At 33.3% G+C, this 18,542-nt stretch overlaps 1 protein-coding gene across 1 annotated transcript in view; it reads right to left on the bottom strand.

Annotated features, from left to right (window-relative positions):
- The window catches only part of Cdc73 (cell division cycle 73), a 118,797-nt gene that overhangs the window by 16,086 nt on the left and 84,169 nt on the right, over positions 1 to 18,542 (bottom strand). Inside the window, exons 11-13 of the mRNA XM_046446313.2 lie at positions 17,163 to 17,220; positions 5,874 to 5,909; positions 5,147 to 5,234 (exon numbers count right to left, since the gene is read on the bottom strand). Of these exons, the coding sequence (XP_046302269.1) occupies positions 5,147 to 5,234; positions 5,874 to 5,909; positions 17,163 to 17,220 (182 nt within the window). The remainder of the gene's footprint in view (positions 1 to 5,146; positions 5,235 to 5,873; positions 5,910 to 17,162; positions 17,221 to 18,542) is intronic.

Genomic DNA, 18,542 nt, shown 5'->3' with positions numbered 1-18,542 from the left:
CACTCATCTTCATTCCTATCCATGCCTTAACCCATACCCTGGCATTTACAAAGAAAAATGTTTCAAAACTGTATATATGGTAAGAATAACATCTGAATGTTAAAAATCTCAAAACTGAAAATTCAATTTAAAGTGATGCTAGATTGGTAATGTTCCCAGGTGCTTATTTAGCAAATCGTCTCTGTAATACTCCCACATTTGCTTGAAACTCAAAGAATTTGCATAGGAAAAAAAAATTCCAAGGAACATCTAAAGAGATAAGAGCCAAATCTTCCAGAAATGATGAAAAGCGACAACTCATAGATTCATTCTAACAAATGCCAAGTGAGATGTATAAAAAACAAGTCCATATCTAAGTACAGTAGAGATCAACAAAGGGAGCTAGGAGATAGAACAATAGTATATTCAATATTCTGAGAAAAAAATAATATTATTTTCCAAAGTGGCCATACCATTTTGTATTATCTGCAGTTGTTGGGAACAAGAACTATTTTCATTCAAATACAAGCTCTAGTAATTGTTCTGTCTGCTTTCTTTCCCAATGGCTATTTCCCAGGTCACAATAGATCCCTCATGGGCATAAGCACAACAGTATTTGGTGAATGCAAGGGAAACCCTCTTCATATTTTTGGAGTACTATGTGTGTGCAATCTCTCCTACTTGGAACCCTGCCCTGAGAAACTACTATCATGGCCAGAATCATATGTTTCATCTAATCAGTTTATCATGTTTATAGCAGTAAAGTGCATCTGTTAATATTTCTATAATATGACCTTAATTTTATTATTTAGAATGTTAAAGGTTAAGCTGAGTTTTATTTTTTTGTTTCATTTACTTACTGATGGGCTAGAAAACTGAAGAATCCTCAATTTTACATAAAACCAAATAGAATCTATGCCAACTTGAACTATGGGTTACAGCCAACACTATAATTGTGTGGAGGAGGTTTCAATTATGCATTAATTACATAGCAAAGCCTCCAGCTGACTCAAACGGTAGGGAAGATGTCAGTTGCAATGAGGTGTTAAACAACGAAGGGAGTGATTTAAACTTGGAAGAAAAATTAGGCATGATCTATCCTAAAACTGTAGTTTGTTTAATTGTTTGGCTTCTCTATAGTAAGGCTACAAAGAGAAAGACACTAAAGTTTCCTTTAAAATTTCTTTGTACTAAAAATATTAGATTTGTAATATATTAAGATGAACACCGAAAATGTGGAGAATGAAGAACTGAAGTCAGAATTTGTAACATTTTTAAAACAACAAAACATATTCATAAAAAATAAATAATAGTTGTCAATTACTAAAAACTGAAAAATGGATAATGCCAAATTTGTACATCATAAAAATGACTTCAAAGGAGGCTTAAAGATCACCTGATACAAAAATAGTTAAGGTGTAAAACACTCAATGGAAGCCAGGTGCAGTGGGGGATGCCTGTAATCCCAGCAGCTAGGGAGGCTGAGAAGGAAGATCGGGCTAGCCTCAGCGATACCATGTGTCTAAATAAAAAATATAAGAAAGGATTGGGATGTAGCACAGTGTAGTTAAGTAATGCCCTCAGTTTCAATCTCCAATACCAAAAACAAAACAGACAAACAAACAAAACCACTCAGTATTAAATGTAATGAAGCATCATGGGAACCTAAGTCAAGTTCCAAGAGTAGCTATGACTATTATATTTATCAAAAACAAAGGAATATAATAATATAGACACAGTAAAATAATGGCAGTTTCAAAAAAAATTCTCTCATATTCAAATGCTAATTAGATACATAAGTTCCCTATTCTCTAATTTTCTTACTGTGTTCCCTTCTTTTCTTTTTCTTTCCTGAAACATTTGCTTAATATCCATTTTTAGGCAAACACTGTTTAAAACAATGTAGCTACAAATATGAATAGAATAACAAGCCCTTTTCTCGGAAGAACACAAAACTATTTTAAAAAACCCAAAAGGAGATCAGTAAGACAAGGCAACCATCACCAAAAAGAAAACAGATGCATATCTTATTTCACAGATTATAAATGATGAAAAATTGCCTTTTCTATATTAGAAGGTGGAAAGGAGACATGAATGCTCACAAAAACACTAAACATTTTTTTAAAAGCAGTTAATGCAATCCATTTTGCATTGGTTTGAATTTCCATTATATTATCAAACTTAAATGAATAAAACAATGTATAGATATACTTGTATGTGCCAGGCTACCTATATTTTGTAAAGAAAATTATTTAAATTGAAGGCACCCTTTAAAACTAAATTCTGTGTGTAGTAAAATTTGAAATAAGAGAATAGTAATTTATTTGGTTTCATTTTTAATCAGTCCTAAGTTATTTCAGAGCCAGATGATATTTTCTTGGAGGGGAGGTTGCTTTTATTTTCCTCCTTAAATAATTATCATTATTACTCTACTGAGAAAAAAGTCAGAGACTCTACATTCTTCTTTTGAATATTATTTGTTGTTGAATAAACATTTTCCTAGTTATCACTGGAAATATATTATACAAAACTGTCAACATTAGACATTTCAGATTATAAAATATTATTACAACACTGAAGTTAGGGCTTATTAAATTTTGTGGAGGAGTATCTCTTTGTTTTTGATGGTTATCACATAACTCTCAGACCAAAATAAAACTCCATTTCTTAAAGTAAATATTTATTAGGTGTCTCCACTGTCCAAAGGGCAATACTATTAAACTGGTGTTCAGGAGACCTGATTTTATTTCTTGCTTTGCAACTAACTGGCAGAATTAAATAAAAGGCCGAATAGCCTTTAAGGTTCTTTCATCTCTGTGTTTTCAACCAGGAATAAGTCAAATTAGATGTATTCTGCATCCGTTTTAGGTCCAGAATTGTGGAAAATAATAAGTTTTAACTACCTCTTCAACAAAAAGCACTATCATGTGTATTCTCATTAAAATCATATAATTTGTGAGAGATGCTACATAAAGCTTTTAATGGTTGATAACTGTTGAGGACTGATTTGATTCTAAACCTATCTTCAAGACAAATCTTCAAAGGACGTTGTATTTTCAGGTATGGCATTGAAACTGGTTTTTATACCAAGTGCTAGAACAAAAACTATTTTATCAGTTGAAATGAATGACTCATAACCCACTAACACCACAATCATATGAGCTCCTAGAAGATTAGGTTTGTCATGTATTTGTCTACATAGTAATTCACTCTTGAGTTATACTGCTATATAGATGTTTGTTCCCAATATATGCAGCAATCTCCCAAGCAAGTTATCACTAGATTACATCTGAATCTCTTAGCTGAGGTATTAGCAAAACTGATAAAAGATTTTAAACATTTCTAAGGCTGAGTGTACCCCAAACCCAAAGAACATATTTATTGCTAAAGAGGCAAATATTTTATGAAATATTCTGCATTTTTAATTCTCCTCAGGTAAGACTCAAACTTAATGAAGAAGCAGGAATTAAATTTGTTGTTGCTGTTACAGATTAATGTACATCTAATAGCAGACTAATAACAATATCTAAAGTAGAATAAATATATTTTATGAACTTCAAGTTCCAATAACGCAGTATACCTGATAGTATGAAACCAGCTACTTTATAAACACCCAGAAATGCTAGATACAATGTAAAAAATATATGAAATGCAAAATAACTGAGCTAGAAAGAAAATCATCACTTCTACAGGAAGAAAAACTGACAAGCCATCCAATGCACTGGTATTGCAGAGAAACTGTAGGCATTTATGTTTTTTTGGTTTTACAAAACTCAAAGGACAAAAAGGAACTAGAGCTGGAACTTACAAAAAGTTACATTATCAGTTGCGGGGGGGTGGGGGTGGGGGTTTACTAGGACTTTTCCAATCAAATGTCAAAGAAGCATATCTATCTTGATCTGACTCTTCAATTCGGGGAAGAAGAAGAACTCCTAGATGATTTGTGGGCCAAGGGTCTATCTCCATGTCACTCAGAACTGATCCAAATTTGAATTTGTACTACCCTAGTAAATCAGAAATTCTCAAATTGAGAATTTAACACAAAAATCAGCTAAGTCTTTGGGTATTGGAGCAGCTGGCAAAAAAGAATGACAAAAATCACTGGAAGGACATGCCTTCAACCTCAAATTTCCTCAAATAAAACCATGTTAAAATTAGTGAGCTACAGTTCAAATTCATAACAAACATCCAGATTAAATGACCTGGGTACATAACACAAAATGGATAATTTGACAACTTTGATTTCATTAAATACAGTAAGAAAGTACCAAATACTATGAAAATGTTATACAGAATATAGTTAACTCCCCTCTACAACCAGTAATTATATTACCTCTCTTATCTTCCCAAAATATTGTAAACTTTGAGTTCTTCTACTTTCTTTCCCCATATTACAAAACGCACTCTGACAGAAGAATTCCTTGAGCTCTCTGTTTCCCAGGAGCCATGAGCTGAGCAGCTTCATGTCCTCTGCCCTGGTATTCCATCTGACCTCAGGCCCAGAGCAATCGACATGGCGAAACATGGACTGAGACCACTGAAACTATAAGGCAAAATAAACTTTTCTTCCTGTCCTAGCAATGAAAAGCTGACTAACACGTTTATTAGAATAAACTTAGTACACTATGACTGTGATCTTTAAAAAAAGAAATGGGGAAGAGACACTTAAAATTTCCAAGTTAACAAGCATTTGTAAATTTTAACATAGGGTATATGTTTCATATTCACTTCTTTCATCTTTATTATTACATTTCCTTTTCATTTTCACTCAGCTTTTACTGCTATCAAGGTTAAACAACTATGCTTCCCCACTTGCCTGCCTCCTCCAACTATATATTTAATATACTGAAAGAACCTTCATTTGCTTTGGAAACTTTTTCAGATCTTCAGGGAAAAATCAAAACATAATTTAGGATGGGGATGTGGTGCCAAAAACAAAACAAAACTAACAACATACTTCATTTTAAGAGTCAATAAAATAGTATCCTTATCATTAGGACTTTAGCCAGCTTTTCTGTAACTTTCTCTAAAGGACGCAGATACAAAAATTATACTTTAGCTATCAAGTAAAACTTTTGTTTTTGTTTTCTTCAAATAATACTAAATTAGTAACTAACTCCTATATCTCAGTGTCCTATAGAAAGATTTTTTTAAAAAAATTACTTACTTCAGATCTTGTAGAAGGTCTTTTGCATTGAGCATGGTTATTAAAGAGGTGGTAGCTGCAGGAATTATGATAATGGGTGTTCGAGATCCTGGAGGAACACAATTTTAAAGGTAACAAATTTATTATTATTATTACTTATTGTTATTAAAAGGAATTATACTTACTTCACTAAAAATTAAAAGCTAATAAATGTACAATTTTAATTAGGAGCGGGGGGCACACCGGGACTGGGGACTAAACTCAGAGGCACTCAACCACTGAATCATATCCACAGCCCTCTTTGTATTTTTTATTTAGAGACAGGGTCACTGAGTTGCTTAGTGCCTTGCTGTTGCTGAGGCTGGCTTTAAACTCACAATCCTCCTGTCTCAGCCTCACAGGCCACTGGGATTACAGGTGTGTGCCACAGTGCCCGGCACAATTTTGATTCTTTTGAGCTAAAAAACAAATACATTAAGCCTGGGGATGTGGCTCATTAGTAAAGCACCTTTCCCTGGCACCAAAATATACGAATGTATGTATGCACACATAACATATTTGAAGCCAACAATAACAGTAAAAATGTTTAATCATCAGTATAGTTTAAGCACTAATAAGAAATGATACCAACCACACAAACACACACATATATATATATATATAGCTGCACAAATATTATTAGCCGTGGTTGTGCAACCTAGTTCATACACATTTACTTTCTAAAATAAATTTAAAATCATGACCTCACCTTTCTTCTGATTTGGAGGAGGTCTTGCTTGAGAAACTGTAACAAGGAAAGGAAAAAAAATCACAATTGAGTTTTATAAAACTTATATCTTTATTTTCATATTTAAAAGAGGCTTACATATTATCTGTGGTAAATATTACTTACATTCACATATAACTAGTTGTAAAATAAAAAACATCTTAAATAATGTTATTCCTGCTTCATAAAAATATTAAAATGCCTCAGCATAACTCAATAATATCTGCAGTTACAAGAAAAGTAGATACATTATACTGCATTATAATATGTTCATGGATGTTCAAGTCTGGCAAGCAAAGAAATGATGTGATAATTATTATCCATGTTATAAATGTAGAAACATTACTGCATGTAACACTGTGGAAAATGGTAATACACCTAACTAATATGAATGAAACAAAGGAATCGTTGGGAGTTAAGATCTACAGTATGTCTTACATTTTTTTTCTTTTTCTTAAATTGCTTCTTGGTTTTTATTGAGAGGAAAAGAGCTTTTAAAACTAGCATATTTGAAGGGCTATATTATCTGAAAATAACCTTACTGTTAAGTAATTATTGTTATGCTATTAAAAACACAAGTACATACATATCCTTTTGCTATTTATATATGTAACAGACTTTAAAACATAGAAATATTTACTGACATAATGGCAATAACAACTTAATACATGTGAATATTTGTGATTAAAAATGCATGTTCAATTTTCAATATTTATCCATGTAATAAAATTTTACCAGTTGTTTTCTATGTGCCACATGCTATGCCAAATTTTTTTTAATTGCAAAAATAACAATTTAGAGGATTGAATATACTCATTCCATCTGTATGGTCCTATAATGGGAAAAACAAGACATAAAACACCTGTAAAGATCATGGAACTATTAGCACAGAATGCTTTGTATATAATGTATGCAAATTTTTAAAAAATCATTTAGGAGGATAGAGAGCTCTCAGATGGACTGCAAAATGTGACAAGAGACTCTAAATGTACTGCAGTTGTATAAATCAAAGAAGCAGGTAAGTCAAATTAGCTTTATAAGACTAGAGGTAAAAAGAATATACCTAAGAACTATAATCTAGCTGGTAAAGTTGTTACAATAACATGATTTAACAGTTCTGCAACTACTGTGCTTACAGACACTGGAATTAAGTGAATGATAGATAGTAGGAGGAAAATCTAATTCAATATCAGTTCTTAAAGATTGTAGGATAGGGAGCATGAGCATGGGAGGAATAGACAAACTCTAGATAGGGCGGAGGGGTTGGAGGGGAAGGGAGGGGCATGGGGTTATTAATGATGGTAGAATGTGAAGATCATTATTATCCAAAGTACAGGTATAAAGACACGAATTAGTGTGAATACACTGTGTATACATACAACCAGAGATATGAAAAAATGTGCTCTATATGTGTAATAAGAATTATAATGCATTCTGCTGTTATATATAAATTAAAAAATTCTACCTTTAAAGGGAATCACACAAAACAAACATTTTAACTAATTGTTCACACTCTTCTGTATAGAGATTTTATTGTGATAAAACAGAATTCAACAGAATGATCTTTTCACCCATAAATACAACCTCAGACATATACATATTTAACATCATCGCATTTTTCTTCTGAGGAAAAAAAAGTAAAGTTGTCTTAAATCATTTTTAGGATTAGAGCTTACAAATAAATCTGATTAGTTAGTATCATCTGGTATATAATATAGTCTCAGTTAATATCTACTGGAGGTATAGGGATGACAAGATGAACAGATGACAGAATTGTAAGCAGGGGTTTCCATCATCGTTATAAAATAGAGTTCAAGCTAAAGTTAATCAAAAGCGATAAAGGAAGTACATTTCATACTGTTCAAGGGAATCATACACAAACAAGACATAACAATTATAAATATATATGCCCCAGACAATGGAGCATCTACGTTCATCAAACAAATTCTTCTGAAGTTCAAGAGTCAAACTGACCACAACACAATAATCTTTAACATACTTCTTTCACCACTGGATAGATCTTCCAAACAAAAGATAAACAAAGAAACTACAGAACTCAACAGTACAATCAATAACTTAGACTTAACTGACATATATAGAATATTTCATCTTTCAATAAGCGAATACACTTTCTTCTCGGCAAGACATGGATCCTTTTCTAAAATAGATCATTTAATATGCCACAAAGCAACTCTCAGCAAATACAAAAAAATAGAGATACTAACCTGCATTTTATCAGATCAAAATGGAATCAATTAGAAATCAATGACAAAATAAAAAATAAAAATTACTACAACACCTGGAGATATTTAAATAACATGCTACTGAATGAACAATGGGTTGCAAAAGACATCGAGGAGGAGTTTCAAAAATTCTTACAGGTAAATAAAAACACTAACACAACATATCAAAATCTCTGGGAGATTATGAAGGCAGAACTAAGAGGAAAGTTCATTGCATGGAGTTCATTCCTTAAAAGAAAAATAAGTCAACAAATAAACAACCTAACATTACATCTCAAATCCCTAGAAAAAGAAATACAAATCAATCACAAAACCAGTAGAAGACAGAAAATAATTAAAACCAGAGCTGAAATCAATGAAATTAAAACAAAAGAAAAAACAGAAAAAATTGACAGAACAAAAAGGTGGCTCTTTGAATAAATAAAATTGAGAGACCCTTAGTTATGCTAATGGAGGACAGAGAACATTCAAATTACTAAAATATGTGATGAAAAAGGAAATATTACAATGGACACCACGGAAATGCACAAGATAATTAGAAATTATTTTGAAAATTTGTACTCCAACAAAATAGAAAATATCAAAGGCATAGACAAATTTCTAGATATATATGATCTGCCCAAACTAAATCAGGATGATATACACAATTTAAACAGATGAATTTTAAGCAAGGAAATAGAGGATGCCATCAGAATCCTACCAACAAAGAAAAAAGCCCAGGACCCGATGGATACATAGCAGAATTCAACAAGACCTTTAAAGAAGAACTGACACCAATATTTCTCAACTATTTCATGAAATAGAAAAAGAGAGAACACTTCAAACACACTCATGAGGCCAATATCACCCTGATTCCAAAACCAGGCAAAGATAAATCAAAGAAAGAAAACTGCAGAACAATATCTCTAATGAACATAGATGCAAACGTTCTCAATAAAATCCTAGCAAATTGAATACAAAAACATATCAAAAAGATAGTGCAGCATTATCAAGTGGGATTCATCCCAGGGATGCTACTAGGTTGGTTCAACACATGGAAATCAATAAATATGATTCATCACATCAATAGACTTAAAAGATAAGAATCATACGATCATCTCAATAGATGTAGAAAAAGCATTCAACAAAATACATCAGCCCTTCATGTTCAAAACCTTAGAAAAAATAGGGATATCACAGGAACATACCTCAACATTGTAAAGGCTATATCTATGCTAAGTCCCAGGCCAACATCATTCTAAATGGAGAAAAATTGAAAGCATTCCCTCTAAAACCTGGAATAAGGCAGGAATGCCCTCTTTCACCACTTCTATTAATCATAGTTCTTGAAACTCTAGCCAGAGCAATCAGACAGATGAAAGAAATTAAAGGGATACACATAGGAAAAGAAGAACTCAAATTATCCCTATTTGCAGACGATATGATTCTATACCTAGAAGACCCAAACATTCCACCAGAAATCTCCTAGAACTAATAAATGGATTCAGCAAAGTAGGTGGATATAAAACCAACACCCATAAATCAAAAGCATGTCTGTACATCAGTGACAAATCCTCTGAAAGAGAAACTAGGAAAACCACCCCATTTACAATAGCCTCAATAAAATAAAATAAAATACTTGGGAATCAACTTAACAAAAGAGGTGAAAGACCTCTACAATGAAAACCACAGCACACTAAAGAAAGAAATTAAAGAAGACCTTAGAAGATGGAAAGATCTACCTTGTTCTTGGATGGGCAGAATTGATTTTGTCTAAATGACCATACTACCAAAAGCACTACAGAGATTCAATCAATCCCAACCAAAATCCCAATGGCATTCCTCATAGAAATAGAAAAAGCAGTCATGAAATTCATCTGTAAAAATAAGAGACCCAGAATAGCCAAAACAATCCTTAGCAAGAAGAGTGAAGCTGGTGGCATCACTATACCAGACCTCAAACTATACTACAGAGCAATAATAACAAAAACAGCATGGTACTACTGGCACCAAAATATACCTGTAGACCAATGGTAGAGAATAGAGGACACAGAGACTAACCCACACAGCTACAGTTATCTTATATTAGACCAAGGCACCAAAAACATACATTGGAGAAAAGTTAGCCTCTACAACAAATAATGCTGGGAAAACTGGAAATCCACATGTAAAAAAATGAAATTAAACCTCTATCTCTCACCATGCACAAAACTCAACTCAAAGTCGATCAAGGACCAGGGAATTAAACCATTCAGCAAAGTAGGTGGATATTTCAGAGGATTTTCTATTAGACCCTGCATCTAATAGAAAAAAAAGTAGGCCTTAATCTCCAGCATGTTGGATTAAGCCCCTACTTCCTTAGTAAGACTCCTATAGCGCAAGAATTAATATCAAATATTAATAAATGGATGGATTCAAACTAAAAGGCTTCTTCTCAGAAAAAGAAACAATCAGTGAAGTGAATAGAGAGCCTACAGCTTGGGAGCAAATTTGTACCTCTCACATATCAGATAGTGCACTAATCTCTATGGGATATAAAGAAGTCAAAAAGCTAAACACCAAAAAATTAAAAATAAAAAAAAATAACCTAATCAATAAATGGACCAAGGAACTGAACAGACAATTCTCAGAAGGTGATATACAATCAATCAACAAATCTATGAAAAAATGTTCAACGTCTCTAGCAATCAGAGAAACGCAAATCAAAACTACTCTAAGATTTCATCTCACTCCAGTCAGAACGGCAGCTCTTAAGAATACAAACAGGGGCTAGGTTTGTAGCTCAGTGGTAAGCGCTCGCCTACCACGTGCGAGGCCCTGAGTTCAATCCTCAGCACCACATAAAAATAAATAAAATATAAGGTATAGTGTTCAACTACAACAAAAAAATAATTATTAAAAAATAGAATACAAACAACAATAAATGTTGGCGAGGATGTAGGTGAAAAGGCACACTCATATGTTGCTGGTGGGACTGCAAAAATTGGTGCAGTCAATATGGAAAGCAGTATGGAGATCCCTTGGAAAACTGGGAATGGAATCACCATTTGACCCAGCTATCCCTCTCCTCGGTCTATACCCAAAGGACTTAAAAACAGAAAACAACAGGGACACAGCCACATCAATGTTTATAGTAGCACAATTCACAATAGGTAAATTGTGGAGCCAACCTAGGTGCCCTTCAGTAGATGAATGAATAAATAAAATGTGGCATATATATATATACATACATACATACATACACACACAATGGAATATTACTCAGCAGTAAAAGAGAATAAAATCATGGCATTTGCACGTAAATGGATGGAGCTGGAGAAGACAATGCTAAGTGAAGTTAGCCAATCCCACAAAACTAAATGCCGAATGTTTTTTCTTATATAAGGAGGATGATTCATAGTGGGGTAGGGAGAGGGAGCATGGGAGGAATAGATGAACTCTAGATAGGGCAAAGGGGTGGGAGGAAAAGGGAGGCGGCATGGGGTTAGAAATGATGGTGGAATATGATGATCATCATTATCCAAAGTACACGTATGAAGACACGAATGGTGTGAATATACTTTGCATATAATCAGAGATATGAAAAAGTGTGCTCTATATGTATAATATGAATTGTAATGCATTCTGCTCTCATATAACAAATTAGAATAAAAAAATAAAAAATAAAATGATGAACAGATGAATAGGTAAACAGGAGAGAGAAGATATAATGTGTGTAACTAAAAGGAATGATAAGGAATGTCATGGAAGGCAGAAAAGGGGAGAGGGAAAGGAGGAGCAAAGAACAAATACCAATATAATTTCAGCCACAGATCTCTTTCTTCCTTTTATGGGGGTGAGGTAGTGGTGGTGAGGGAGTCTACAATGAATTCAAGAATTTAAGAAAATATTTACTAAAATAAATATAAATATAAATACAAAATAAAATATGAGAAGACAAAAACACAACAAACTAACGTGGGCAAATTAACCTGGTAAGTTGATTAACTATGCTGAGCCTCAGTGTCCTCAACTGTAAAAACAGACTGCTACAATTCTACAACCAGAATAGAATTTTAAAAACAATAACACATGGTAAGTCCTTAGTTGGGTCATAGTATATATTCACCATTTATTGAACTCTGCAGCTAAAGCTGGTGATAACTGCTTCTGCTTCTACTCCAATACTTAGGCAACTGTGATGACTAACAATTTGCAAACCAAGAAAAATTAACATTGTTGCTTTGTTTGCTTTCAAATTATGACATTCTTCACTTAAAAATTTATTCAGAGACTAGGTAAAAGGTACTCATACTAAGTTATTATTAAATAGAAAATAAATGTGAAATAAAATAAACCTTGCCCTGAAAGAGCTTTTCAGGAAAACAGGGGAGCCAGAGCACAATCATACAAATTCGAACACAAAAGGAACATTAAGGAACAAAACACAGACACTGGCAGAAGTGTCCTACAGAATGCTTTTACAAAAAGCCTCTTAAAGAAAGCAACTAGCTGGGCACAGTGGAGAATGCCTGTAATCCCAGTGGCATGGGAGGCTGAGGCACGAGGATCGTGAGTTCAAACCTATTTTAGTGAGGCACTTAGCAACTCAGTGAAACCCTATCCCTAAATAAAATATAAAAAAGGACTGGGAATGTGGCTCAATGATTAAGCACCCTGAGTTCAATCTTCATGGAAGGAAGGGAGGAAAGGAATGAGGGAGGAAACAACTAGCAGAGTGTGTGGCTATAATTCCAGCAGTTGGAGAGGCTGAGGTAGGAAGATCACAAGTTCAAAGCCGGACTCAGCACAAGAGAGGTGCTAAGCAACTCAGTGAGAACTTGTCTCTAAATCAAAAATACAAAATAAGGCTGGGGGTGTGGCTCAGTGATTGAGTGCCCCTGTGTTCAATCCCACCTCCCTCTCCCTCCAAAAAGAAAGCAACTAAATTTCAAATGAAATTTGAAGGATGAAAAGGAGCCAACTTGCAAAGAACTGTCCACAAGACTGTCTGCTAAATGTCAAAGGCAGGAAGAAGCTGGTGGGCTTTTGGAAATGAAACAAGGCAAATGTATAGACCACAGAGAAGAAAGCATAGCAAAAGTTGAAGCTAAAAATCAATAGAGGAACCAATTCACGTAATGACTTTTGTATATATTAAATTTCTATTTATTTTGTTTTTCATTTTTTGAGATGGGGTCTCACTATTCTGTCCAGGCTGGTCTCAAACTCCTGGGTAGTTTGATCCTCCCACCTCCCACAAGCAGCCACCATGCCAGGCATAATTTTGTATTTAAAGTGCCATTGCCTATAACTTTTAAGATAGAAAATGATGAGATCTGATTTTCATGTCACAGCTTCTTCAAAAAGAAAAACAAAAAAACAGGCAAGGGATCAGAGGGGGACAAGTGTGAAAGAAGAAAGCTCAGTTAGGACTATTACAATCATCTACAATTTGGGTGTTCCTCAAAGTTTATGTGGTTTAAGAAAAGACGAAATGAAAGAAAAAAGGCAGCAACAATGGATTTCTAAAAAGATGAACATGCATTCAGATACTATGACAGTATATTACCCTCAACTTTTATATTCATCTTTTGAGGGCCAAAAATAAAAAGGTTATTAACTAAAACTGGACAGTTTAACATACATGGTCTAGAGAAATGATGATCTTGAGTAGGGGTAAAGAAAAACAAATGAAGTAAGGATCTGTAGATATTTGTAGATAAATCAGACAAGAACCCCACTGACAGATTAGGAAAGGGATAGGAAATATGAACAATAAATAATAACATCTAAGTTTTTGTCTTAAAAAACAAGAGTTGGTGGTTGTGCCACTTATTTATGAAGAAGCAGGAAAGTGTAGAATAAGAGATCTTGGGGGAAAATATCAAGGAAAATCTATTTTGATTGTTTTAAATGCCTATGGTATACCAAATATAGAACAGAGAGTTAATATAAGATACCAGAGGTAAGAAGAGACGTCTAATTGAAGATACAAATTTGGAAATCATCAGCACATAGATTTAAAAGTATACAATGAGTACAGAAGTACTTCAACCAGTACCTGGATTATAACTGGATGACTAAGTCAAAATTATATAAAATATGCAGGAGATCTACTCACCCCAGAACATCTAAAAATCAGAAATAAAGAAAGCTGGAAGTATGGGTGTGCATGTATTAGAAAACAAAGAAAAGTATGTTCAAGAGATTTAATCAAGCTATACAAGGGAAATAATACTGAGTACTATATAACTATATAAGACTTATAACTTTTAATCCATTGGAAAAATTGGATTAAACATTATTCATTGGTCATTATACTTCCTAAAGGAATTTAAGTTTGGGAGTTTTAATAGTATTTTCATTGTAAAGTGTTTAAAATGTTTTATTTGCCTATAGGCTTTGCCTGGAACAGTATTAAGTGGAATGACAGAATTAAGTAAACATTTGACAGAAAAATAAAGTAAAACTTTTAAACGTTCAAAAATGGAACTCCATGCTTGAGGTGCTTCATTCAACCAAAGAATTGGTGGTTCAGTCCCCAATTTCGAAAAGATCCAACCTAACAAAATAACATAATTCTATAATCCCTCATCTACTGCAAATTATACTGTCAGGTGTGTTTTGGGTATTCATGTTTGTTTGTTTGTTTAACGATTAAAAACTAGTGATACAAGTGAACATGTCAAATCAACCAATATCCCTTCAAAACTGGTCAGCACTCCATAAGCAAATGCACTTAACATCTCTGCATCAAAACAAAAAAATTCTCAAAAATAATAAGGACAATTAAAGATTTCAAATTGCTAGCATCCATTCAAATAATTTCTTATTGACAAATGAATGCTAAAGACTAATTTATTTTAGAATGATAGACAAGTATTGTGGACAGATAATGTCATCAAGAGTAAACAGAAAGAAGAAGAGAGTTTACATGGATAGGCATAGGGAATACCTGAAATATTAAGAGACTCAGTTCAGATTAAGTTCCATCAATTTAATCTCCACTGCACTTTGGTAGAGCAATTGAAAAAGTATGATGAATATTCAGAGTTGAAAAGACTTAGAACCTCTTATTTTCCTCAAGATCATATTAGAACCTAGCCCCAAGAACTTCCATTTTATCTCACACTTTTGAACAGAATGTCTTCCCCTACTCCTCTCTTATGTATGCTGATTTTGAGAAAATGTGAAGTAGAAAAGTTTTATTTATTTATTCTGATAGTGCTAGGGACTGAACCCAGGGGCACTCTACCACTAAACCATTATCTCCAGCCCCTCTTTAAATTCTATTTTGAGATAGGGTCTTAAATTGTTGAGGCTAGCCTAAACTTGCAATTCTCCTACTTCAGCCTCCCCCAAGTAGATTGTATTACATGAAAAACAACACTCCACAACTGGAGACAATTTTAAACCACGGAACACCAATCTAGGTAAGAATCCTCTTCACCTTTTACATAATTTCTGAATTTCTCATGTGATCTTCCTTAGAATGACAAACCACAACCCCTACCCCACACTTCCAAAGAACAACAATTCTGTGTCTATGATTCAACTGCTTCTACAATGTTTCTATACTTAATAGGTAGTATTCCCCTCCTACATCCCTATTTCCTTCACTTTTTCTTCCTTCCTGAAAAGAGCTCCTTTAGCCTCACCCTAGTTTCTGGCAAAGGGCCTAATACATGCAAGGCATTTTAACATCATCTATTGAATTTAACTGTTCTTCCTTATACTCACAATGGCTTTTGGTGTGGCCATCTACAGTTCTGTCATCTGAAATAAATTAAACCCAGCTGATGGAGCACTCCTTCTCTCCTCAAAATAAAAGGTATGACAAAGACTTCAAGCAAACCCACTGTGAAAGAGAGAGAGAGAGAGAGAGAGAGAGAGAGAGAGAGAGAGAGAGAGAGAGAGAGAGAGACAAAGAGAGACAAAGAGAGACACAGAGAGACACACACACAGTCTAGTCATCTAAGAAGAGTATGGATGAAGAACACAGTGAAATTGCCTGCAAAACCATTTCAATATAAGTCTCATGTAATCTTAACATCATACTTCTGAAGCACATCCAGAAATAATTAATATTTATAATGTTCATAATTTTAGAATATGCTCATGTGGGAAAGTACAACGAATAAAAAGATACCCAAGTCTGTACTGTTAACACTGCCAAATTTATGAGAAATATCACCTAGTAAAATTCTTGCCCATGCTTTTCCAACACTTTCCATTTTCTTGTGACTTTCGACATACTGAGGTTAAAGAGGAAGGAGTGTAGGCTATCACTGATGTTAGGTTAAATATAAAAAATAAAACAAATATTTTTAAAAAACCAAAATACTTATAATGATACAATATTGGTATCTAGATGCATTTTTAAAGATTATTCTTTTGGGGTAGTAGGAAAAGAAGGAAAAATAACTTCACTGCTATCTTTACTTAACATATTTTTAAAATGCTTATAGAACTTTTTGTGCTCAATAATAGAGATGTCTGAAATTCTAAACATCAAAGCTGCACACCAGTCTAGTAAAATTATGATGCTGTGCTTCTATATAAAAACAAAAATCACATTTGCACATACTACCACGAACCTAGGATAGAGTATTGGTGAGACAAGGAATGCAGTCTTAATTTTAAACTCATTTTTAAAGTGATTTTAAACTCTTCGCAAATATACCTATTTATTCAAGTAAATATTTAATGTATAACTTTAAAGTATGGTGCTATAAAAGCTATTTTAGTGTTACATACTATTTTATCAATGACCTTTAAATCAAATTGGGGAAACTATCCCTTCAGTAAAGAATATTATAAGTTAGTCTGGGAAATAAACAATTTAGCACATTTTTTATTTTAGCTTTTTTATGTTTCTATGCTAAAAGCAGAAAGATTTATTGATGATTCTGACCAAAGTGTAGCAAGCACGGTATGAATATGATCATAGTTTTGATGTCGGCTTCAGTAAAACTGATATTCAACTTGAAGAATAAAGAACTTCCAATGTATCCTCAGTAAAATTTCAGTTTCTGGAAAATAACGAAAACCAGATTCATATTTTTACCTGGTCTTGGTACTGGCTGTGCTGCAGGAGTCTGAGTCTTACGGGCAGATGCACCTTCCTTTAAAAGAATAAAGATTTACATATGACATCAAAGTTCCTTTATGTAATAAATACTTTATTACAAAGAAATCTTGTCTCTCTATCAATCACTCCACCAAACCCTAAGAGTTTGAAAAATTAAAAAAAGAAACAAACTTTTTTTTTATGTTATTAGTCATGAGGTATAGCAATAGAGATCTATGGTGGAAAATAGAATTTAAATAGCATAAAAGTTACTGTAATAATTTTTAATTGCTGACAATTTTAAAACTCTCAGAAATGTCATTACCTGTTTTAAAATAAAACCAATCATGGGGGAGGGGGCGGAGAGTGGGTATTGGGGATTGAACTCAGGGGCACTCAACCACTAAGCCACATCCCCAGCCCTATCTTGTATTTTATTTAGAGATAGGGTCTCACTGGGTTGCTTAGCACTTCGCTTTTGCTAAGGCTGGCTTTGAATTTATGATCCTCCTGTCTCAGCCTCCCAAGCCACTGGGATTACAGGCGTGCACCACAAAGCCCAACTATCCCCCTCCCCACCAAAAGTCATAAAATGAACAAATGATACATCATCTCATGTTTAAAAGACATAAACAGTACTACTCTGTAATGCACTAAAAAATATAAACACTTCAAAATGCTTTTAAAATATTCAGGAAAAAATCACATTGATAAAGATGAGATTTGTTTTAGTTGAATTATGAATGGATGTGAACATCTTAAAAACTAAATAACAAATCTCAACTAATTAATGAGCATGTAATATGTACAAGGATATATGTTAAGTGTTAAAGTATATCAATTATATACTTAGGAATAGATGCTTAAGATACTTTAAAAGATGTCTGTCTTTAGTATAATAGCTTCAATCATGTTCACACTAATTTTTCATAATATTTTTCTTTACAGAAAGCTATAAATATAAATTTCATAATGACTATTAATTCATGGAGATTTTACTCTAGTTGTACTCAACAGAAGGAGATTTGGCAAGTATTAGGACAAGTACATGAATCCACAATAAAAATAAGTCTTGGCATCATAAGAAATACTTACAAAGAAATAGTAATAAATAATATTTAATTCTACTATATTTTCTTTGAAACTTGTGGTTTTACTTGGTAAAATAATTTAGAATAGCAGGCTATCCCCCAGCATTTTTAAAACTCAAATAATTGACTATAAAAATTAGTACCAGAAAATATTTTCACTTTCAATACAGCAGTATTTCTAGCACTCAGTTAGAATATCAGAGAAACCATTCTTCACTGGAAGAAACAATAGTTTCAATAACAGTTAGCAAAATTTCCTTGAAGAAGAAACAAATATCCTTTTCCA

Source organism: Marmota monax, unplaced genomic scaffold (assembly GCF_021218885.2).
Source record: "Marmota monax isolate L192 unplaced genomic scaffold, Marmota_monax_Labrador192_F-V1.1 WCK01_AAM20220418_F8-fsc00290, whole genome shotgun sequence".
Lineage (NCBI taxonomy): Eukaryota > Metazoa > Chordata > Mammalia > Rodentia > Sciuridae > Marmota > Marmota monax.
This window is presented reverse-complemented; position numbering and strand designations above follow the sequence as displayed.